This window comes from Loxodonta africana, chromosome 23 (assembly GCF_030014295.1).
Source record: "Loxodonta africana isolate mLoxAfr1 chromosome 23, mLoxAfr1.hap2, whole genome shotgun sequence".
Lineage (NCBI taxonomy): Eukaryota > Metazoa > Chordata > Mammalia > Proboscidea > Elephantidae > Loxodonta > Loxodonta africana.
The window spans coordinates 5,465,400-5,491,406 of record NC_087364.1 but is presented as its reverse complement, the minus strand read 5'-3'; the positions used below and the strand labels follow the sequence as shown (position 1 = coordinate 5,491,406).

Below are 26,007 nucleotides of genomic sequence, written 5' to 3'. Positions count from 1 at the left end.
CAGGAGTTCGAATCCATCAGCCACTCCTTGAAACCCTATGGGTCAGTTCTGCTCTGTCCTGTACAGTAGCTATGAGTTGGAATCGGCTTGATGGCAATGGGCTTGGTTTTCTTTTTTTATAGCAGTTTTGCTAATGGAAAACATTTAGTGATACTTACAGAGTGCCAGGAAGCACGGTAAGCTGCTACATAAGCTATCTCATTTAACTCTGACAATAATCCTGTGAGGTGGGACTGATAATTGCCCATTATTTTACTGACAAAACTGAAGGGTAGAGAGGTGTAGAAGCTTTACCGGCATACACATGTTGCAATCAGTGGAGCCAGGCCTTGGACTATAGCTAACATTTACTGATTCATAGCATGTAAAACTCCCTGACCCAACCCAATGCCATCGAGTCGATTCTGACTCATAGTGACCCTATAGGCCAGAGTAGAACCGCCCCATAGAGTTTCCAAGGAGCGCCTGGTGGATTTGAACTGCCGACCCTTTGGTTAGCAGCCATAGCATTTAACCACTACGCCTACGTATAGTGAATTCTGCCTAAGACCCTGACGGTATTTTATTTAATATTTAACTAATGTAATGCAATCTACCTTACACTATATTTATACATTTGTAGTGAGATGACACTTGTGCAAAAGATTTGGAGACTGTAAAACACTGTGTAGCTATTATTATACTTTTATGCAAATAACACACACCTTCTGTGTTTGTTTGCCAACCGCTCCCTTTCCTCGTGGTATTTTCACAAGTGCCACTATGCCAATTTTCTTTTTTTTTACAATTTGCTCTAAAAAAATTAGCATAGCATCCCAGCATGCTTATGAAAATACCTTGAAGGGGGAGAGGGAGGAAGTGGTTCACAAACCAACATAGCTGGCACACTTTATTTGTGTGAAAATATGAGTAGTTAGTTCAAGATGAATCATTTCATTTGCTAAAACTATGTATGTTAGGGTAAAAGTGCCGTTTATTTTCTGAATAAACCATTGGTAAACATATTTTTAAACTTTCTGTTGACTTGAATGGGCTTTAAATTTTAAGGGTGAAAAATAAGTGAGGAATCAAGAGATGTGTTAATTTATTACAGACAGATGATGGATGGATGGATGGATGATGGATGGATGGGTGAATAGGTGGGTAGGTAGACAGATAGACAGTAAATGGATGGATAGTTAGGAAGAGAGAAGCATCTACAGACCACACCACAGAATGGTTCCTAGAAATACAGAGAAGAACAAGAAAGAAAGAACAACACAGATTTTTTTCCTAATGAGAGAAAGATGTAACCAGCAAGCAGACAAATGCGGGACATGATGTCAGATTGCAGTTTATCGTGAAAGGTTGCCACCACTGATAAATTCTTGTAACAAACTACCAAACATGAGCAGATGTTAGTTTATGAAAAAGAATTAAATCCTTCATTGAAGAAAAAGCCTTGCCAAATGGAAGTCATTGGTAAATGAATAGATGTGGAAATGCCTCCGTTCAGGAACTTCTGCTTAGGAGAGACCTAAAGAGAATAGGTTGTAAGATCCAAGGAGTTAGGCCAAGTGTTCTTGCTCAAAGAGAACAGAAATGTGTCTGATTTCTCTGGGAAGAGGGATTTGAACAAAGGGACGCTGTGGATAAAGAAAAGCTGTGAAGAGAGCACTCTGGGCTGGATGTAGGGTTGTGGCTGCTTTCACCATATTGGCCCACAGCATGGGTTTAACTGGCCTGACTGACACAATGGAAGACCTGTCTCCCTGTCAAACCCACGGCACCCATCGTGAAAGAGGGTGGCCCTCTTGGAGAGAAAGCTTTGCAGGAATAACAGTGTCCACCCAGACCATTAATCTCTTCTGTGACATAAAGTTAGAGTTGGAGAAGATGGTGGGACACTAGATATTGTAACACATAAAAGAATCAGGGTGCCACTAAAAAAAAAAAAAAAAAGGTCTATTCAAGTGACGTGACATTTCAGGTTAAGGAGACATTTAGGAAAAAAGACAACATGTCTCCATGAACTAATCATTTGAATCTGTGACCATCTGTGTAGCTGTGTTTTATAATGAAATAAAAGTGTTGATTTGATTGTATTTTTGAGTGGAAAATGCATTAGTGGCTTTTTATTAAAACTATGATATGTGATTAACACAGTGGAAACAACGATAGTGCCTCGCGGAACCATGAACCTTTCTGTCAGGGCTTGTCTGATGTTTCCTCTTTGAGGAGCAGGGGATGTAACACCATCAATTGCTTCATGCCCTGTGGCATTCCATTTCCTACGGAATTCACCTTTGCTGTTCAAGCGGAAACAGAGGTCACCTGCCGACTGTGCATTTATTCTGATGATTGGTATAGATGTTGATTCATTTGACATTGCTAATTTAGACGTAAACGACTTTGTCCCATAGTGTTTCATGAGAGTGGTGGAAACACTGCCAAGGGGTAGCCTGCCTACGGACACAGGTTTAATTTGCAAAATGTAAACTTTAGTTGTTTTAAACCAATGCTTCCTAAGGAGCCTAAAACATAAAAATCTAGTGACCTAATTACCACATCAACCCAGTACTTTATTTTTTCTTTCTTTGTTCCGTGAAGGGTGTACGAACTGGACCTGTAGAAACAAAAAAACTAAAAACTTGCTCTGCTTTTTTAATAATCTGTGTGACTGTAGTAAGTGATCATAGTTCCAAACTGAGGAGCAAGTTTGGTACAAAGGGAAAGGTTACTAAATGTCCATTCATTAAAAAAACGGAAACCCATGCAGACCCCAGATTCTCCTAAAAGACCAGACTTAATGGCCTGACTGAAACTAGAAGGATCCTGGTGGTCATGGGTGGCCCCCAGGCCTCTGTTAGCCCAGGGCAGGAACCGTGCCCAAAGCCAACTCTTCAGACAAGGATCGGACTAGACGATGGGATAGAAAAAGATGCTGGTGAAGAATGAGCTTCTTGGATCAAGTAGACACTTGAGACTATGTTGGCATCTCCTGTCTGGAGGGGAGATGAGAGGGCAGAGGGGGTTAGAAGCTGGTGGAATGGACACGAAAAGAGAGTGTGGAGGGAAGGAGCAGGCTATCATTAGGAGGAGGGCAATTAGGAGTATATAGCAAGGTGTATATAAATTTTTATATGAGAGACTGACTTAATTTGTAAACTTCACTTAAAGCACGATAAAAATTGAAAAAAAAAACCAAAAATCCAAACCTGTGCGATTGAGTCGATTCTGACTCATAGCGACCCCCTAGGACAGAGTAGAACTGTCCCATAAGGTGTCCAAAGAGCAGCGGTGGATTCGAACTGTCGACCTCTTGGTTAACAGCCAAACTCTTAACTGCTGCACCTCCAGGGCTCCAGATCATTCATTAACACATGAAATAATGTCACAAGCTAATTATTACTTTCTCTTTGGCTTTCATGGGTCGTTTGCATTTTATGAATGAATGAAATGCTACAACTTTTAGTTCAGGCTGTGGAGTAAAGGTTTGCTGTAACTCCTTTATTGTCTTTCATTCTTACAGTCCTTCGTCTACTGAAGGAGGGGGCCGATCCTCACACTCCTGTGTCCTCGGGAGGATCCTTACTCCATCTGGTAAGAAGTGGGGTGATCAATGCGAAAGTGTGGTGTCACCAAGGAAAAGGGCGTTAAATTACAGACTCAGAACTCTGTAGCAAAATGTACATCTGACAGATGATGGATAGAAAAACGATGTGTTTCAAATGAGCAAGCATGGCTAATGAGCTGCCATATTTATTAATTACTGCACCAAAGTTTGTAAACAGTCTTTAACAAATGGGGTTACAGTCCCTGCCCTATAGCAAAGGCTTTTGGAAATGACTAGTGTTCAATAAGTAAGTAAAATAATATTTTATCAATTATACAGTATTAGGCAGCCATCCTTTCTTTTACTTGTATGAGTTGTCCTTTTTTGTTCCAGTCAACTTCGACTCAACTCCACTGGTGGCCTGGCTCATATAAATGTGAATTAAGCCTACCTTATATTCTTTTGGAAGTTAAGCAGGGAATAAGGGAATAGGAAAAAAAAAAAAAAAAAAGAAGCCATTGCTGTGAAGTTGATTCCAACTCATAGTAACCCTATAGGACAGAGTGAAACTGCCCCATAGAGTTTCCAAGGAGCACCTGGGTGGATTTGAACTGCTGACCTTTTGGTTAGCAGCTGTAGCTCTTAACCACTACACCACTAGGGTTTCCAAGGGAATAGACAAATAAGTATATAAAGAGATAAAGCAATATTATATTAGTTTCATGTGCAAACTTTTTTTTTCTGGTTCGCTTACCTGGAAAAACTAAGTATAAGAAAAAGTCAACAGAGAATCAATTTAGTGGTCTTTAGGATTAATGTAAAGATTAGAATTTAACTTTAATGAATACCAAAATTTACATAACATAAAAACCTAATTTAACTTGACGGCAGTGGGTTGGACCTGTTCCCTGGGTAGCACAAATAATTTGCATTCGACTGCTAATCTAAAGGTTGGTGGTTCCAACCTACCCAGTGGCTCCATGGAAAAAAGGCCCGGTGATTTGCTTCCATAAAGATTAAAGCCAAGAAAACACTATGGAGTAGTTGTCAGAACTGACTTGATGCAATGGGTTTGTTTTGTTTCTTTGGTAAGCAAGGTCAAAAAAAAAAAAAATGATTGATTTCTTCTCATTATGACAGATTACAGTCATGCACTCAGTTAATCAGAACCTACTTAATATTGACTGGTTTTCAACCTCTGCTGACATTAAATTCACCTGGGGTGCTATAACAGTACTGACGTCTGAGTCACAACCTAAGTTCCAACCAAGAAATTCTGATTTAATTTTTCTAGGCTGTAGTCTAAACACTGAGATTTAAAAATATTTCCAGTAATTCTAATTTGCCGGCTTCGAACAACTGAATGTTGAGAACTGAGTACCTTCCAAAGGCCCAGGAGCCCTGGTGGTGCAGTGGTTAAGTGATTAGCTGCTAAACAGAAGGTCGGCAGTTCAAATCTACCCGCTGCTCCTTGGAAACCCTAAGGGCAGTTCTACTCTGTCCTATGGAGTCGCTGTGAGTCAGAATCAGCTTGATGGCAACTGGTTTGATACCAAAGACCCAAGTGACCTGTCAGACAAGGATATGGAGACATGACTGTTTGTCAAAGAATGTAGGCAATTATTCCTCAGCATTGATGGAGATAAAAATAAATAAAAGAGAGATTTCCAGAGTAACTTTTCCCTCTCTGGAACTTTTTCATTATCAAACCTTTCCATTTTAAACTCAGATCATTATAGGGCTTACATTATGTTTTCCAAGGAACCATGCTTCATCAATACCTAGATCATAGGTTTGCTCATGACAAACGATCTTAGGTCAGGGACATGCTGATAAGTGCCTTCCAAAGATAAGCATTCACTTCATGGACAATATTATTAGTCTGTTTACAAGGAAGTGAATTTACAAGGAATTTACAAGGAGTTCAGGCCAGACCATCTGCCTTCTTTCCTTGGGAATGTCCACCTCTCTCCTTCTTCCCCCACTCGGAAGGCAGTTGGGAGAGAATCAGACCACATGACAGTTGCTTTCACCCTTTCCTTTTCATGTGTATACATAATATACACTTACCTTTTTCTGTATGTCTGAAGGAGCGTTTAAGGTCACTGAGGCTCATTTTTTTCCATCTGTGAAATGGAGGTTATCTGGGCTATCATCCTCAAATTATTTACTGTAATGAACACTATGTCAAAGTATTCATTGTGATGATATACATACGAAAATAACGTTTAAACCATATGACGTGCTTTAGGTGCGTTAGATATTGATCAGAACAGTATATAATGCATTCCATTATATATGTTATATTGCCTAAAATGCATTTTCATACAACTTTTTATGCTCATAGTAACTCTTGTGTGGTCAAGAATGTGCCTGTTATTTTCCTAGTTAGGGAACTGAGATTCAGAAGGATTAATCAACTCAGCCAATTCGTATATCTATATGTACCATATAGATATCATATAGCATTGGAGCATGAACTCTGGTCTTCTGGCCATAAATACTGTCTTCTTTCCACCATAAATCCTTCAGTAATACCAGCAAAGTGTTAAGTTCTTCAGAGAACAAATGATCACTTCAGTTTCATTGGTCAAAGACAGATGTTTTCTGCGAACAAATCAGGTTCATTCTTTTGGATTCTATCAGGGATGCATATTACTGGGTCTTTACATGTGTATATGTTTCAGAGAGAAAAAGGAGAGAGCGAGAGAAAGGGAGAAAGAGAGTGAGAGAGAAGACACTTAATCTATATAATGCGTCCTTGCTCTTGTGACCTTCAAAACACAGCCAGAAAGCCACTGCCTGTCATCTCTCAATAGCTACCACCCTGTCCTAAACCATAATCTCTTTTCCCCTGGGTAAATAGCTTCATCAGTAGTCCCCCAGGCCCCATAGTTACCTACCCTATAATCTTTTTCCCACACAGCAGCCAGATCACATCACTCCTGTATCTAAAAATAACTTCCCAAATGTTCTAATACTCTTCTTACTCAGATCAATATCCAAAGTCCTGCCTACCGCCCTACATGACCTTTGCCAGCCCACTCACCTCATTGCCTCTGTCATCTGCCTTGGCTACTCCCCCTCTTGCTCTCTCTGCACCAGCCACACTGGCTGCTTGCAGTTTCCTAGACATGCTGACCATGGTCCTGCCATGTGGGCTCTTGCTGTTATTTCCACCTGGAACATTCCTGCCCCCATAGCCACATGGCTCATTCCTTTGCTTGCTTTGGATCTCAGCTCACTATCATCTCAACAGAACAGACTTCCCTGGCTTACGCTATGTGATACAGTAATCCATCACCGCCACCTCACAGCCAACCCAACTTTCATCCCATTATTTGTTTTTCTTCTTTCTTGTCATTCTCTATAGCACTTACTGTCATCACCCGATTATTTCCTGTGGCTCACTACTAGAATATCAACTTCACTAGAGATTTCAGTGATTATAGCAGACCTGGGAGAGATATAAGCAGATGATACTCGAGGAGGAAAATGATGAGACCGCTCAGCTGCCTTCAGGGATCAGTTTTGAAATCTTCACTGATCCTCCTGGGCACATGTACTCTTTTATCCAAGCTCTCATAGCACATGATCCTTGCTTCTGCCAGAGAACTTGTCAGGAAGGATTATAATTAATGGATTACGTGCTTTTTCTCTCTGCTAGACTGAATTTAGGAGCTCTGGTGGGACATCGGTTAAGCTCCCAGGTGCTAACCGAAATGTCGATGGTTTGAACCCACCAGCCGCTCCATGGGAGAAAAGTGTAGCAGTCTGCTTCTGAGAAGATTACAGCCTTGGACACCCTATGGGGCAGTTCTGCTCTGGCCTGTAGTGTCTATGAGGTGGAATCGACTTGACAGCAAATGGGTTAGACTGAATTTTCAAGATTAGTGACTGTCTCGGATAGCTTTATATTTTTAGCACCTGATGCTTAGTAAATACATGCTATACAGTGAATGAATGAATGAGATCTAAGGATATAAGGAACTCTTTGGTAATTCAGTTCCAGGTAACAGTGTAAAGATTCAGAAATAGTAGAGTCAGGAGAACAAAACAATGAGAAGATTAAAGTTATAAGGAAGATGTGAAACACTTAAACTCTCAAGTACGGTGCAGATACGTTGCATTTTTTATTGCTATACGTAGGTTGTGAAGATCAGATATAAGGGACTGTGGACCTGTAATGTATACAGGAAAGCCTGGGTACAGCTGAAGGACTGTTTGCTCAGTGCCAATGTCTTCTCTTTCCTGGGCTTACAGAGTAAATAAAAATAAATGAAAAATTACAGGTTGCCAGAGAGACAAAATTGCAGGGTTTTAAAATGACTTAGGTACTGAAAAAGGCAATTTAGCCATCTAAAATGTCAAGTGCGAGTAGCTTTGCTCTTCCCCCACCTTTTGGGCATCCATGTTATGAGGCCTGATGTTTTCGCAGCGCTCAAGCTCTAATTATATATTCTTAGATGCATGCCTTTGAGCAAAAGGCAGCATTGTTTGTGGGGCATCAAGAATAAGCTATGGAAATTGCTGAGATTTCCCAGAATTTTGTTTAACTCAGTTATTATCCATTGAGTACATCACTCCAAGTATGGCTTTCTGTAAGGCATCTCTCTTAGAAGTACCACAAGAACTTTTATGTTGGAAATTAAAAATTGCCATAGTTTCATAGGTAGATATTTTAGAAACAGGATTTAATATTTTTGGCCAGATAAAATCTTCTGTTCTGTCTTCTTTCTAATAAATTTTTGACAACGACATTTAATTTGTCTGTTTACTTTCCATTCATTACAGAATTTGTGCCTCCCTACAGGGTTACTGTGGGTCGGAATCGACTTGAAGGCAACAGGTTTTTTTTGTTTTTTGTTTTAGTGGGAGGTACTGTGATAGGTTGTTGTTGTTAGGTGCCGTGGATTTGATTTTTGACTCATAGTGACCCCATGTGACAGAACAGGATTATCCCATAGGCTGTAATCTTTACAGAAACAGGTTGCTTGGTCTTCTTTCCCCTGGAACTGGTAGGAGGCAGTTGGAATTGCCAACCTTTCGGTTATCAGTCAAGTGCTTAACCTTTGTGCCACCAGGGCTCCTTACTGTGGCAGGTAGAGAGGTAAAATGACAGAAAGGAAACAACGCTGCAACCAAGGATTTAGTCTCTTGAGGCTAATATAGAAGTAAACTCAGATTTAGCTCTTTGGAAGATTTAACTCTTTGGAAGAAATGATGATGTGTATGGAGTCCACATGAGCTGAGCTAAATTGTCATCACAGGTTTTATGTTATGATCTTTTACAGATGAGCAGTTGGCAAGGAGCTTCTAATGGTAACGCAACCCTCTTGAATGGGGCATGAAATACGGCCTCTATTAATTATGAGCTATGACAGCAACAGACCAGAGTGAAGCTTAAGTGAAATACATTGAAAGGAAGAAATACTCTTTCACCAAGTAGATAGTAATTTTAAATGGAGTTAGCCATTTCGACAGTGGACTTCGAAAAAACTGTTAAAAATAGTGAGCTACAACAGATAGAGGGTCAGCGAAAAAGAAGAAGCCCCTCAATGAGATGGACTGACACAGTGGCTGCAACAATGGGCTCAAACGTGACAACAATTTTGAGAACGGTGCAAGACCAGGCAGTGTTTGTTTCTGTTGTGCACAGGGTCACTGTGAGTGAGGACTGACTCCAGGGCACCTAACAACAACAACAGATGTGAAAATTTGTCCGAGACATACAGGGTCGCTATGAGTCGGAATCGACTCGATGGAATGGGTTTGGTTTTTTGGTTTTATGTTAGTAAATGACAAAAGTATGTTAGAAAATAGTACATATAGTATAATTAAACAAATAGATATAGACAGACAGAAAGGTAGAGAGATAGCAATAGCAAAGAAAATATCTTAAGGGCTGCAGAAGAAATTTTTAACAGTGCCTCACATTGGGGGATGGACACAGGGCTTTTTAATTTTTACCTTTTTTTTGAGTGATGCTTGAATGATTTAAATAATAATCATGTATATTTCATAAAATAAACTAATTTAAAAATCCTACTTTTTTAAGAATATTGAATTTTAAGTGTTTTAATGTCTTTTCAACTTTTATAAGAAAATATGGTGCTGTATATTTGGCTTCTTTTTGAACTTCAGTATAAACTTCTTTAAAATCTCAGGAGCTATATTAAAGAGATAATTAGCTACTTACTACAGTAAAGGTGGTTCAACAGCTTAGTATCTTGGAAATCAAGCAGAGAATATTATATTTTGAACAGAGGCAGAATATTAGGACTCTAGAGAAAATGTCTAAAGAAATGCCTTATGTCAAACATTGTATAGGTGTGAGGAATAAACAAACAAACCAAAATCAATATATGAAAGTTGACCACTGACCTTCCCGCCTGTGCCAGAACATCTGGGCTCTTTACCTTTTCCCTCTTCTTTCTTTCTTCAAAGAGAAAGGGCAGTTTCTGTAAGGGTAAAGTCCAGCAAGGAAATAAGTCAATGAGGAAGAAGCGACACCTTCCCCAGGGGCTGTTCCTGCTTAGGGCATATGATGTGGGTGATGTCTGTAGAGGAAGGTGCAGCGGGAGGCAGGGAGACAAGGGAAGGAGCAAGATGGAGGAGGTAGGAGGATGTGAATGAGAGAGAGAAAGAGTGTTGGGGACTTCTCCTGATGTCTGAGGGTCAGAGATTGCAGCAAGTTGCAGTCCACTGGAAAGAAGGACCTGGAGTTGCCATGAACTACAAATAATGGGCTCCTTGAAGTCTTTTCAAGGATGTAATTTAAGATTCAAATTTCTGACTGGACTTTGCATTTTTATATCCAACATTTCTCTGGACTGATCCGTGAGGACCATGGCATTTGTAACTTGGGAGTCTGCATTTGAGGATTTTACATCATTGTTGTAATATCCAACTGAATATCACGTGATAACCGGGGCACTAGATCAGCACTAAGAGCACATTTTAATTTTGTCTGCCCACATGCGTGACTTATGGGGTAAAAGGGTAATAGAAGAGCAAATTGTCAAAATTCTTAGAATACCACCAGAAACCAGAGATCAGGATTTCAGTTTCTGAGAGAATACACCATACAGGGCTGTTTCATGCAATATCAAATTATAGAAATTTCCCTAGTGAATTTACCAGGTAGTTTTTTTTTTTTTTTATATCTCTGCAACAATGGGACAAAATTGGTTTATTAAACTATCAGACCCTTTGTTGACTACTAACCAAAAGGTTGGCACTTTGATTCCACCCAGCGGTGTTGTAAAACAAAGGCCTGGCAATCTACTTCCATAAGCTTGTTGTTGTTGCAGTGTCTTCGAGTTGATTCTGACTCATAGTGACCCTATAGCACAAGACAGAACTGCCCCATATGGTTTCCTAGGCTGAAGTGTTTGTGGGAGCAGATTGCCAGGTCTTTCTTCCTGCGGAGTAGCTGGTGGGTTTGACCACTGATGTTTCTGTTAGCAGTCGAGTGCTTTATCATTGTGCCACCAGGATTCATTTCCTTAAGATGACAGCCACTGAAGATCTTATAGAGTGCATTTCTTCTCTGAAACACGTGGGGTTGTCTGAGTCAGAATCAACCTGAGGGCAGCGGGTTTAGTTTTTGGTTTATCGACAGAGTAAGTGGCAGATGGGTGAGGAATATATCACAGCCTCTCCTTGTGGAACTTTGCCCCTTAGCAGCTTTGAACACCTGGCACAATCATTTCTGGGAGAATCTGGAATGTTGTGCCAAGAAAGATTGTCCGTTAGGTCTCAGCTGAAAGTCGTCTGCTTAAAAAATGCCTCCCTTAAGCAATTACAATTATTTATTTTACTCTGTTGACATGCCAAATGACTTACAATTCCTCAAATGGCTATTTCATTCCTCAGTATTATTTATGCTGTTCCCTGTTTTTTGGGTGCTCCTTCAAGATGGCCCCATAGCCTGTGGTAGCCCCATGCTTCCCATTTCAGCTCTCTTTCGACTTGAAAGTAAGCTCACTTGAATGTGAGCTGTTAGTGTAGGGGTAATATCTAGATCAGAGCACCAGCCCTCTGGCTTACTGCAGTGCTGGCCACATAGTAGGTCCTCAGTGAGTAGTTATGTAATTATTGGATGTATGAATGTCTCATACCCTTCCATCTGCTTACCTCCTACCCTCCAGACTTGGCTCCTATGTTTGTTGTTGTTGTTGTTAGCTGCCCTTAAGCTGGCCTCTTGACTTACACTAGGGAATGAAACGCTGTCCAGACTTGTGCCATCCCCATGATTGTTTGGTGATCCATAGGGTTTTCACTAGCCTGTTTTCAGAAGTAGGTTGCCAGTTCTTTGTTCCTGGTCCTTTGTAGTCCATCTTAGTCTGAAAGCTTCCCTGAAACCTCTTCAGCATCATAGCATGGAGCAAGCTTCCACTGACAGATGGGTGGTGATTGCCCTTGCATCAAACCCGAGCCTCCTGCATGGATGGCAAGAATTCTATCACAGCTCCTATGTTACCATCTCTTGTCCAATTCTTAACAGGCTGTGTTAGGTACCCTTTCCTGTGACTCCACAGAATACTGTGAATATTCTCAGTCACAGAACCTGGCACACTGAGTTGAAATGATCTGTTTCCAGACAGTTCTTCCTCCTCCTTTTGTATATTTTTCAAGAGTAGTTACTGTGTCACTCAACTTTATATACAGAGTGCCTGGGATGTAGAGTTACTTAGTAAAATTTTGGTCATTTAGAATTATGCAAACCAGCCTCAGCTGAAGGGCAGTTGACATTCCTTTGGAAGGACAACCATTATTATTAAGATTTTAAAATTCCTGGATGTGCATCAGAGGTGCACATCTGGATTTCTCTAGAATGTCTTATCTTAGAGTCTGGTTCAGTTGGCAGGAAGGTACTGCTGTTTGAGATGCAGGTGGAAATAGTAAATATGATTCAATTCAGAGTATTTTAGGTCTTTTATCTGTGGCAAGATAACTGGAGTGTATTTACTAGACAGCAGATACTTGAAAAGCAGGAATGATGAGAAGCACATTCAAGATGGCACTATGATAAATATGACCTGCCAATATGAGACAGTGACAAAGAAGCTGAAGTAATTTTGCACAGATCAAAGCACCGGCTGAAAGGGTGGCCCATGGCATTGGTGGTGAATACAAAGAACCATATAGAAGTTCCTGATTTCTTTGATATCAGAGCGATGTCAAAAATTCGGGGAAATTTCAACAAATTTAAATTAATTTTGCTACTGATATACATCTCTCTTTCTCTTTCTGTATGGTTGTAGAAATGTTTTCTGAATCCCTGAGAATTCATATACGTAGGCCAAAAAAACGCACTGTGGCTAATCCAAATTGCCATTGGACATCATATTGCTTCCTTTTATGTCCTTAGCTTGCCTGCTAACCAAAAGATCAGGGGTTTGATTCCACTAGCCTCTCCTTGGAAACCCTAAGGGGCAGCTCTACTCTGTCCTGTAGGGTCACTATGAGTTGGAATTGACTTGATGGCAACGGGTTTGGTTTTGGTTTTTGACTTAGCCCCAAAGCTGCTGGAAAGTTCAGAGACACTTTGTTGTTGTTCAGTAGTAGAATTTTTTAAGATTAAGTTTCCAAGAAAAAAAATATTGCCCCACATCTCTGTTTCTTACTTTTGTTCAATGGGGTTATTTCTATTCCTAGTAATTTTTATTATCTGCACTTAAAATTGTCAGATCCTATTTTATGTTCAGCACTTTTCACCAAACATCTCATTTAGTTTTCACAACATTCATATGAGGTTATATTTTAATATTACCTTTTTATGGATGAAGAAGCTAAGACATTTGCAAATAGGGATAGTTGTATAGCTTCCACAGGGATATAACTGGTTATTGCAGAATTAGATCATGCATCCAGGTCCATGTGACATCAGAGCTTTACCTCCTAATTTTAGATCAATATTCTACTTCCAAAGAACTTAAAATATGTTGATTAGCTTGAAGGGGATAAGGGAGTGGTGTTTGTTATTATTTTTTGTTTGTTTTCTTTGTAGAAAATTAGAGATAGGATCCTAAGCCATGTGGTAGACAGACAGGCAGACAGACAGAAAGACAGGTAGAGAGGTAAGTTTAAAAAAAAATTTGAAAACCTCTTGCGGTTGAGTCGATTCCAACTCATGGCCACCCCCATGTATTACAGAGTAGAACTGCTCCATGAGGTTTTCTCAACCATAATACTTATGGAAGCAGATTACTAGGACTATTTTCTGTGTTGTCTTTGGATCTCTGGATGAACCAGAGTTCAAACCACCAACCTTCAGGTTAGTCTGATTCAAGCCGCTTGCATATCCAGGGACCTGCATAGATAATTAGACAGAGAGGCTTTGTAAACTGCTTTCAAAATGAAGTGTATATACATTATCTTTTCTGTCTCCTCCTTTCTGCACAAATGGCCACCTCTCCAGGATAACACTTAAACCGTATGTCCAACTACCTTCACTATGTCGTCATGAGCCTCCCAGGTGATAGCCTTTATCCCATCTCTCTTCATTCTTCCCCAAACCACACCATAGCAGTATATGATTAAATTTCCTGGGAACATAGCTTTGGTTACATTATAATCCATGGAACGCCCTTAACAGAAGCTGTAATTGAGTCTTTATAGTGTGGGCTATTGAACGTCTTTTCGTTGTTTTGCCGGACTACCTTACGTGGCTTCCAAACTAGTCAGTTAACTTACTCAACAATGACATTCCTCAATGGCCTGCCATGGCTGGACCTTCAGTACTTAGGCTCAGAATGTGCTGTTCTCCTGGAGATCCTCACTTCCTCACCTCCACTCTCTGACTCGTCCCTCTCTGTCAAGGAATATCTTCAATGGAACTTCTAACAGGAGACTTACCCGTTTTCTTTCAAACAGGAGCTATCACCACCATCTTGTAATTCCTTAAACTCACCATTCGAATTCCTCATTTCTTTTATTCTTTCCTTTTTTATTTTATTTTTTAGAGTGAGGGAAGTGTGCTGTACAGTTATTCACATGTTTCCTCTTCTAGCGTGTATGTGATACACCTTTTCCTTAACAATTTTCAATGCCTACTATGTGAACGTGGTAAGGACCAGACATGGAGAAGATGCATCTGTACCTGGCACATGATATTCACTCAATAATTGGCTTCTGGATCAAGTTGGATGCTGTCCTAGTAACCCTTAGCAAGTCTACTCTGCCGCAGTGGTTCTTGAATCATTGCAGAGAAGTGAACAGGGAAGTTTCCAGTATAATATATGCAGATTTTAAGAGAACTCCTAATAAAGTTGGAGTATACCCAATCCCATTAAAAATAAAACAAACAGAAAAACCTGGCAAAAGGGAACTTTCATATATGAACAGTGGAATTTGATATGTGAACACTAAATGCGTATACTGAATTTTTTATTTTTTGAGTGAAAGATTTCAGGGTTGTTCATGACATGCTCATTAGCCAACCAGAAGAATTAAAACTTATGGAATATTCTTGATGCCAACAAGTAGGGAAAATAGAACAGATTTTAAGTTTTACCTTGCTTTTGTTTGCCATTCGCTTTCTGTGTTTTCCAAAGTCTTTTGTGCTAAATCAGTAATGCACATTTTACTGACTTTGTGCATCGAGAATTATAACTTTTGCTTGGTAACAATTAAAAGTGAGTGAAAGAATGCATTACCACAGAAGCTGTAAACTCCTGATTTAGTGTCAGAAGTGTTCATTGTCATTTCCTAATTATATGCTCAATTCTCTGAATAGGCTTAAAGGAAGGAGTAGTTTGTGATGGTACTTTTTTTTTTTAGAAAGTAGAATGGAAGATTTTGGTCATAGATCAAACAAACAAACAAAAAACCAAACCCGTTGCCATCGAGTTGATTCAGACTCATAGTGACCCTATAGAGGACAGAGTAGAACTATAGGATTTCCAAGGAGCACCTGGTGGATTCTAACTGCCGACCTTTTGGTTAGCAGCCAGTGCCTTAACCTTTGCGCCACCATAGGTCAGGTTATGAGAAGTTAATATTTCAGAGAAATATTTGGTCTTGCAAATCAGGAGGACTGCATAGCTGAAGCAAAATGTAGATGAAACTCACTGGAGTCCAGGAGGGAAGACATTTTGAGCTCCAGTATAGAAAGGGAGGAAACCCTGGCGGCATAGTGGTTAAGTGCAACAGCTGCTAACCAAAGGGTCAGCAGTTCAGATCCACCAGGCGCTCCTTGGAAACTCTTGGGGGCTGTTCTATTCTGTCCTGTAGGGTCGCTAGGAGTTGTAATCGACTCGACAGCCATGGGTATAGGAAGGGAAATTCAAAGTTAGTGGTGCTTAGTATATTCATGGCACTCAGATGGAAGTGAAAGCTGTAAACATTGACCCCATGTCTTTGATGAATGAGGGGAGTGACTAGATTGGAAGAAAAGGGTAGCATATTAAGTGAATCCTAAAAAGATGCTCATGAAGTTGAAAGTGCAGTGCTTCTAGAAGAATCCAGACTGACCTCAGAAAATGTCAAAGCTTTTTCACAGTTATTAAGAGCTCAGCTGCCAACCAAAACGTCAGCAGTTTGAATCCACCAGCCACTCCTTGGAAACCCTGTGGGGCAGTCCTTCTTTTTCCTATGGGAAATGGCAATGAGTTTTTTGGTTTTCGGGTGGGAGAATAATTTAGCCTACACTGGATAAGGCTGCAAGAGAGGTGGTATTTTCAGGGAGATAGATTTCCACATAGTTTCTCTGAACATTTTCACATGAGGAGAGTTTATTTAAAATGAACTGGATTCCAGTGGAGGAAGAGTAATGTGTGTGAATGAGGAAACGTGGGACGCTGTCCAATCAAAGAAACTTGGCAATTCAGGGCTGACTTCATGGGTATATGGCCCCATGTAGTGCTTAGAAGGTCCCATGCTTGGTTTAATGCTCTGCTGTCACCATCTTGAAATTCTTAGTAGTTTTTGAATAAGGGGATCCACGTATTCACTTTGCACTAAAACCACAAGAAACCAAACCCAATTCTGACTCATAGCAACCCTATAGGACAGAGTAGAACTGCCCCATAGTGTTTCCAAGGAGCGCCTGGTGGATTCCAACTGCTGACCTTTTGGTTAGCAGCCATAGCACTTAGCCATTATGCCACCAGAGTTGCCCACTTTGCACTGGGCCCCACAAATTATGAAACTGGTCCTCCGTGGCATTTTGAGATGGAGACTATGGTGACAAGAAAAAACTAGGAGATTGAATGACTATAGGCTGCAGATGGCACTGGGCCTGGGTAGGCTGCATGTGGACATCACTGGTGGTGTCAGATTTCTGCTGAGGGGCATAGGGCGGGGGCTCAGTATTTTTTTTTTTTTGGTGCTGTAAAGTCTCACCAGAAATTGGTTGCAGCGCAGAAGAACAATCTGAATTGGGAGAAGAATTTGTCGACGTGAAGAAAATTCTTTCTGCGGAGAATTAGCAGTTTACTACCTAATAATAATATTGTAAGAACTTTGTAACAGGAATCTCGGCCATTATAATCTTCTCCGACAAGTGTGATTAGAAGGTGTTTATTGCTGTCAAATTATTATTCATAATCCTCTGACATGTGATTCTGAAAATTACATCACTTGAGAGGGCTTGATTTCACTAGAACCACTTTCAACCCTGTGTCTAATTAACTCAGGTTTTGTGAAAGACACTGAAAAGCCAAATCTCTTTGAATTGTAAATGTGGATTCCTGAGGTGCAGGTTGATGACATCTTGACAGGCACCAAAGGAGGAGGTCGCATTATTGTTGATTGTGCAGTGAACTATCAAAAAGATAAAGAGAGTAGCATAAGGCATCATTTGCGTATGGATTTCCTAAAAGAAATTGGATCTAGGCCCTAAATTGTAGTCAACGTACATTTGAGGCTTTTTTTTTTTAACGTATTCTGACATTCTCTTTCAGTGTATTTAGACCATTCACATTTAAAGTGATCATTGATATAGATTCTTTTTTTTTGATATAGATTAGTATCTACCATATTCTTAACTGTTTTCTATTTGTTGCTCTCGTCTTTGTTTCCTTTCTTTGTTTTTCACTCTTTTTTTGTCATCTGTGGTTTTAATTGAGAAATGCTGGTAACACAGTGGTTAAGAGCTCTGCTGCTAACCAAAAGATTGGCAGTTCAAACCCAGCAGGTGCTCCTTGGAAACCTTATGGGGCCATTCTATTCTGTCCTATAGGGTCTCTATGAGTTGGAATTGACTCACATGGGTTTGGTTTGGTTTTTGGTTTTAATTGAGCATTATTTATGATTCCATTTTCTCTCATCTCTAAGCATAGCAATTATACTTCTTTTAATAATTTAAAAAATGATTTCCCTAGAGTTTACAAAGTACATTTTTAACTAATCTCAGTCCACCTTCAAATAACATATGACCTCATGGGTTGTGCAGGTTCTCTTTAACAGAGTATTCCAGGTCCCTCCTTTCCCTCCTTATGACATAGCTATCGTTCATCTCACATATTTGCATGTCGTAATCATCCAATAGTGGGTGAATAAATTTGTATGATAGTATTTCTGGTAGAATTATTGATTGGTACTTCTTTTTGGTAGGGCCATCTCTTCTATGCATCTAAATTCTATAAAACAAACATACTTTACAACCCAGAAATTTTACCTGCAGGCATTTGACCTAAGGTAGTGTATTCCAAAAAACCCGTTGCCATCAAGTTGATTTCGACTCGTAGTGACCCGATGGGACAGTTCTTTTGCCCCATATAGGGTTTCCAAGGAGCAGCTGGTGGAACTGAACTGGCAGCCGAGCTCTTAAAACACTGCGCCACCCGGGCATAGTAATATAAAAAAGACTTATATAAGGACTGGCTACATAATTTGCAGGGCACAGTACAAAGTTAATGCAGCACCTTTTCAAATATTATTAAAATTTAAGGCAGCCATAGCAGAGCATTAAACTGAATTGTGGAGCTCTTCCAAGCATGGTTGCATGGGTCCTATGTCCATGAAGCCAGCACTGACTTATACACATGACATTTATCCAAGTTTTAACCATCAATAGTATATTAGAAATAGGGACAAAATAAGTTCCTGGGGAGTTTGATTTGGTAGATTAAGGAATGTTTATAAAATACAGTGTAAGTGATCATTGAGTTCTGTGTTAGGAGATTCTTTAATTATAATTGTTAGCATTCACAATATAGCATGCTGTGGAATGCTTGGTAGGCTTACACCAGTGGGGTGAAATCTCCACATGAGAATGATGAGAGATGAAGGCAGAAAGGTTGTGAAGGGTCTTTCTTAGAGGCAATAAAATGGTTGAATTTATTCTTTTGACTAATATACCGTGTTGTTTGAGAGCAGGAAAATAATATGTTCAAATCTCTATTCTGAAAATCTAATTCTGGTGAAAAGTCCAAGATGTTCTAATACTTCTATGTACAGATAAAGAGGACCCACGGAGTGGAATGCCTGTTTCCCTTTATTAAAATCTGAGCCTAATCTCCTCTATGTCTTTCCACTGTTCCTGGACTCAATTTCCTGGCAGGTCTCACTTTGACCCTTTCCTTAAAGGTTAGTTGGAAACATGAATACATTTTTGCCATTTAAGTTCCATCTTTTATTTTTCAAGAGTGTCATCTGAAATTGCTAGCCCTGGAAATTTGGAATAAACCATATTGTAATTTATATTTTCTATTTGTTTCTTTTTTCTTTTTTTAGTGTGCTCGGTATGATAACGCCTTCATTACGGAGGTCCTGATTGACAGAGGGGTCAACGTAAACCAGCAGGATGAAGATTTTTGGACACCAATGCACATTGCCTGTGCATGTGATAACCCTGATATTGTTCTGCTGCTTGTATTAGTAAGTAATTTAGTTCAGCCTGTTTACTGTTAAAATATTCGATGGCATATGTTATGGATTGAATCGTGCCCCACCCCACACCAAAATGTGTTGTAAATCCTAAACTCTATGCCTGTGGTTCTAATCCCACTTGGGAATGGGTTGTCTTTGTTACATTAATGAGACTGGATTAGTGTAGAGTATGTCTTAAATTAATCTCTTCTAAGATATGAAAGAGGTTAAACAAGCAAGATAGCGAAGCAGAGATGGTGGAAGAGAGATGCATCCAAGCCACATGAAGATCACCCAGGAGCAGAAACTCAAAGAGACAAGGACCTTCCTCCAGAGCCAACAGGGAGAGAAAGTCTTCCCCTAGAGCTGGCCCCCTGCATTCAGACTTCTAGCCTCCTAAACTGTGAGAAAATAAATTTCTGTTTGTTAAATCCACCGACTTGGGATATTTCTGTTATAGCAGCACTAGATGACTAAGACAGCATATAAAAGGTTAATACTTAGCTATAATATTTCCCTACTTAGAACAGTTTGAGGCAAATTATGTGCATGTGTCTTGGTAATTTGCCTGGAGTGCAAGATAATTCAAGTCAAGGTTGTAGGTCTCATAGTTTATAAAACAAATTGTGTAGATGGCACACCAGGCTGTATACCTTCTGCCTTTCCTTAGAAAGTGTGTGCTGTGATAATCGGCAAGTCAGTCCTAAGAAGAAAGGTTTGATCTTTTTTTTTTCAATTTACTGTCACATCCTAGTTTTTAGATGAATAAAAATACAGTTACGTGGCAATAGAGTTTATATTGAATTGTCTTCTTTTGGTATGTCTAGTAAAGAAAAGTCTACAATATTTGATTACATAAAAATGAAAATTTTAAATGAAAAGGCATTGTACTTGTCTTATTTTTAACTCTCAATTATAACTTAAACCATTGGCAATGACCCTCGCATACACTTGGAATTATTTTGGAACTGGAATTTTTTGTCTAGTTAATTTGTCCTCAGAAATGTTAAGAAATTATGTGGGATTTTTAGAAAACATGTAGGAATCTAAGAGTAATAATAAATAATTTGATATTTTTTCTTTATGAGTAAAAATAATCTAATTCCTTAATGATTTCCTCTGATGTGCCTGGCATTTTCTATGCGTTATTTCACATAGCCCTCAAGATTTGACAAAGGAACTGATGCTCAACAATATGAAACAGCTTGCTACCAGCCAAAAAAAACTCTAGATTTGAACTCAAGATCACTATCCCCGAAGTTCATCCTTTTACCTCTGGGCCATGCTGCTTGCATTGGAGCTCTGGTGGCACAGGCTTGGCTGCTAACCAAATGGTGGGCAGTTCGAACCCACTAGCCACTCCACGGAAGAAAGATGGATGTGGCACTATGCTCCTGTAAAGATTGCAGCTCTGGAAACCCTCTGGGGTAGTTCTGTTTTGTCTTATGTCATCACTATGAGTCGAAAGGAGCCCTGGTGGTACAGTGGGTAAGAGCTACAACTGCAAACCAAAAAATTGGCAGTTCGAATCCACCAGCTGCACCTTGGAAACCCTCTGGGAGCAGTTCTACACTTTCCTATGGAGTCTATAAGTGGGAACGGACTTGATGGCAATGGATATTGTATGAGTCAGAATCAACTTGACAGCAATGGGTTTGGTTTGGTTTTGCTGTAACATTACCACTAACTTGGTAGCTGAAAACAACAGGAATTTATTCTCTCACAGTTCTGGAGGCTAGAAGTCAGAAATCAAGGTGGCAGCAGGATCCTGCTCCCTTTGAAGCCTTTAAGGAAGAACTCTACCTTGCCTTTCCTGCTTCTTGTCGCTCCCTACAGGCCTTGGTTTGTAGCTGAATCACTGCAGTCTCTTCCTCCATCGTCACATGGCCTCTCTACCTGTTTTCTGCGTCTAAATCTCCCCCTCCTTTCTCTTATGAAGACATCAGTCATTGGATTTAAGGTCCATGCTGTCAGTATGGCCTCATTTTAACTTGATTATATCTGCCAATACCCTGTTTTCAAATAAATCCACCTGCTCAGGTACTGGGGTTTAGGACTTACACCCATCTTTTGGGGGGACACAATTCTACCTGCTACATTGCCTGTCACCCTCGTTTTTAAGATTACAAGCAGGAGCATCAGGGTGAAAAACTTAGGAATTTGGACTTTCTTAATCTTGTAACAGGTTTCATTTGTTCTAATTTTTCTCTCAGGAATATTTGTAGTTTTTTTTTTTTTTTCCTCCCACAGTAGAAATATATATCACTAAAAAATGTTTCTTCAAATCCAGGAGGATGAAGTCTATGTTCACTGAATAAGGAAAGACAAAAGAAACAAAGATTATTTAGCTTGGAATAGCAACTTTTGAAGGGCTTGTACTCTACATGAAAAGACATGAAAAGCTTCTTAACTCATATAAGAACAAAGTAATCGTTTCATAGAAATGGAGTCTAGGAGGAACTGAACTGACAATTCGGCAGAAAGGCTATGGGATTTCTTTTTTAGTATTAAAGGAAAGTATAAAGATAAAACAGAAAGAAACTTTAAGCTCCTTGATGACCTTGTGAGTGATACTGTGAAATGATAGACTTTGGAACTCTTTAGAATGCTTGGAAATCTTACAGCCCCAATCTCAGTTACTTAGGAAGGGGCTTTGGCCATAGTCCTTGTTTGACGCATTTGTCGTTTATTTAAATAATTAAACCACTCTGGCTTGGCGGAAGATGCTGCTTTTATTGAGAGCAAAGTTAGATTTATGGCTTTTAGAGTTTTCCATGTCATGATTTCTTTTTTCTTGATATCGGTTGGAAGGTTCAACAGTTTTTTTCAAGTCCTATCTCATTTATTTTGTTTGATTAATTATCATTAACTACACCGGGCCTTTGCCAAAACAGGCTATTTTTGATTCCTGTGTGCAAAATGGCCATATTAATACTAAAAAAAAAAAACAAAAAAAAACCCAAACACATTGCCGTGGAGTCAGTTCCAACTCATAGCGACTCTATAGGACAGGGTAGAACTGCCCTAGGTTTCCAAGGAGCAGCTGGTGGATTTGAACTGCTGACCTTTTGGTTAGCAGCGATAGCTGTTAACCACAGCACCACCAGGGCTCCTGTTAATACTTGGAAAACAGTATGCATGTGGTTTTGCTTATAATTTTAAAATCCCTTTTATAGTTCCTTGATGCAAATTTCTAGACTACAGTTAACCTTTTTGAGTTCTGACAGGGTTTGTTAGCGATTAGTTCCCCTGCCAGCCAGCATTTTCTTCCTGCATTCTAGAATGTCTCAGTTTCTTATTTCTAATGGAACAGGGCAAGATGTGCTACCTTTTTTATATGGTCTCCAAAGAGTCAAAGACTAGGAGTCTCAGATGATAAAGCCTCCAAAACAAACCCACTGTCTTCCAGTTGTTTCCGACTCATAGCGATCTTATAGGACAGAGTAGAACGGTCTCATAGAGTTACCAAGGCTGTAATCTTTCCAGAAGCAGACTGCCATATCTTTCTACCAAGGAGTAGCTGGCGAATTCAAACCACCAACCTCTGGTTAGCAGCTGAGCACTTAACTATTGTGCCTCCAGGGTTCCTTCCCATATGATACTCAAAAGTACAGTGTCATATGATACTCATAAGTACAATTTGAATGTACTTATACTGGTAGATTACACCTCAATGTAAAGGAAACAGAAATCTTCACAATTGGACCAATAAGCAGCATCATGATAAATGGAGAAAATATTTAAATTGTCAAGGATTTAATTTTACTTGGATCCACAATCAACACCCATGAAGCTGCAGTCAAGAAATCGAATGATGCATTGCATTGGGCAAATCTGCTGCCAAAGACCCCTTTAAAGTGTTAAAAAATAAAAAACAAAGATGTCGCTTTAAGGACTAAGGTGCACCTGAGCCAAGCCATGTTGTTTTCAGTTGCCTCATATGCATGCGAAAGTCTGACAGTGAATAAAGAAGACCAAAGAAGAATTGATGCCTTTGAATTATGGTGTTTTTGAAGAATATTGAATATACCATGGACTGCCAGAAAAACAAACAAATTTGTCTTGGAAGAAGCACCTCTAGAATGTTCCTTAGAAGCAAGAATGATGAGATATCTCAATACTTTGGATATGTTATCAGGAGGGGCCAGTCCCAGGAAAGGGCATCATGCTTGATAAAGTAGAGGGTCAGTGAAAAAGCGGAAGACCCTCAACGAGATGGATTGACACAGTGGCTACAGCAATGGGCTCAAGCATAACAATGATTGTGAGAATGGTGCGGGACTGGGCAGTGTTTCTTTTTGTTGTACATAGGGTCACTTTGAGTCGGAACCAACTCGATGGTAATAACCTAATAACAACATACTCGTGGTGCAGTGGTTAAGCACTCAGCTGCTAACTGAAAGGTTGGCTGTTCCAACCCATCAGTTGCTCTGAGGGAGAAAGATGCGCAGTCTGCTTCTGGAAGGATTATAGCCTTGGAAACCCTATGGGACAATTCTTCTCTGTCGCATAGGGTTACTATGAGTTATAATCGACTCGATGGCAGTGGGTTTGGATACCTGTTGCACCTTAGAGTCACTCTGCTGTCATATCGTGAGCTCTCCTACTTGAGATTTAACACCATTACTTTGTCGTGATTTGATGCGTCATTTCTCAATTGTTGTAATATATGAGTACCATGTAAGATTCAAATTGACTCTTTCCATCATATATAGACTGTTATCATATGTATTAGAGGTATCAGAGATATCATTGTTGGATTGGTGGTCAGTGATCCTGAAGATGAGGAGGGAGCATGTTTATAACAAGAGTTAGGATTAGGGACATGCTACCAGGACTGGTACTTGGGATGTCAATCTGCAAGGTACGCTGTAATTAACAGAGTAAATTATACACATAGTGGCAAATTACTTAGGTCCCCTCTGTGACTCCTTGCATATCTGAAGAGGTGTACATTAGCCTTGTTCCTGCTGAGGTTAAACAGAGTCTTCCAAGGGAAGTCGGTAAATACTGGCAGCAATCCAATCTCATTCCCCAAAATAGATGCTAAGAGAAAGGATAACAATTTGAAGATGTTCCAAATTATGGTCCAATTTGGGATACCCCCATTTCTTTGACAGATTCAGTGGTAGCTTCATTATGATGTAGGAAGGGACTTCTCTACAATCCTTTTTATGGTCCCATTCTTGAATATTTTTCCCTGTCTACTGCTGGGGTTGCCAGCACATTTTATGTGTTCCTTGATTTTTCACATTATCATGTGCGTTGTCCTTGTTTTCAATAATGATTTGTTTTTCTCTTTGTTCTCATGTGATACAATTTCCATGGCTTCTATTTATTTCCATGGTGACAACTCAATCTAGTGTACTAACTGCTACTCGCCTTTATAATAATCATCTCTGCCGCCTGGAATGACATGGTTTATATTCAATAATCCTTTCTCTAAATTATACCAGCGGTGTTCATTAAGGAGCATCATAATGGGCACTGAGTTAATAAACATCCAATAAGCCACAGAAGGAGCTTTGGTGGCCCAGTGGTTAAGAGCTCAGGCTGCTGAACAAAAATGTCATAGTTCGAATCCACCAGATGCTCCCTGGAAACTCTTTGGGGCAGTTCTGCTCTGTCCTGTAGGTTCATTATGTGTCAGAATCAACTCAATGACAATGGGTTTGGTTTTGGTTTTAAGTCACAGAAGTAGCTAGCTAGTGCATGTGTGGCTTCTTGTTAAAAGTGTCCAGCATGTTATCAACACTTAGTATATATTTGCTGAACACGTGAATGGACAAGTGAAGGAAAACTCAGAGAACAATTTTGAAAGTCAGCCTGAGTTTAGCATTGCCATTCCTTACCCTCATTATAGCTAATAAAATCTGCGTTATAACCACATTCAGTTTTCCCCATATTATAGAATTCCTTATCCTACTCTTTCTACACTTCGAATTTCTCAATGTCTGATAATATTGCTTTTCTTTATTAGACAGAATAAGAAGTAGAAACTGGCATACTTTCATGCATGATTATAGAATTAAATATATAATTTTCAAACCATAAAGCACGTTTTCATTGTTTTGCAACATCCTGTTTCTCACAGCATAAAATAATCCAACTAGTTAGATTATGAAGTGATATATTTGGTAGTTGTCATTTGGTCCTGTTCATTGACTGATCAGATACTTATATTCATTTAACTAATATTTATTGATCATTAACTTTGTTTTAACGTACTCCCTGCCTTCATGAAGAATGAAGTTTATTCATTCATTCGTTCATCAAATTTATATTGATTGAGTACTGTGAGCTAGTTGCTACATAGTGAACAAGAAGACATTTTGCATTTTAGAGTAATGGCAAAAATAAACAAACGGAAGCAATATAAGTGTACCACTGAGAAATTTAATGAATGGATTAAGCAACACTGGGTACCCTCATTGTCATCACATCATAGCCAACCCAACCATCCATCCAGACAAAGAATTTTCTTTTAAATAAGTGTTGACAAAATATATTGTTATGAAGTTCTGATTACTGTCATATGTGTTTCTGTCAACAACCTTAAAAAACAGATTTATTTTACACATAAAATTAAATGCTATTATAAATTATATAATACTACATGTCCAGTGTTCTTTACATTTTCAAAAGCTTATTGA

At 39.5% G+C, this 26,007-nt stretch overlaps 1 protein-coding gene across 1 annotated transcript in view; it reads left to right on the top strand.

Annotated features, from left to right (window-relative positions):
- Positions 1-26,007, top strand: part of MYO16 (myosin XVI) — a 561,325-nt gene that overhangs the window by 43,250 nt on the left and 492,068 nt on the right. Inside the window, exons 2-3 of the mRNA XM_023553192.2 lie at positions 3,512-3,582; positions 19,220-19,363. Coding sequence (XP_023408960.2) covers positions 3,512-3,582; positions 19,220-19,363 — 215 coding nt within the window. The remainder of the gene's footprint in view (positions 1-3,511; positions 3,583-19,219; positions 19,364-26,007) is intronic.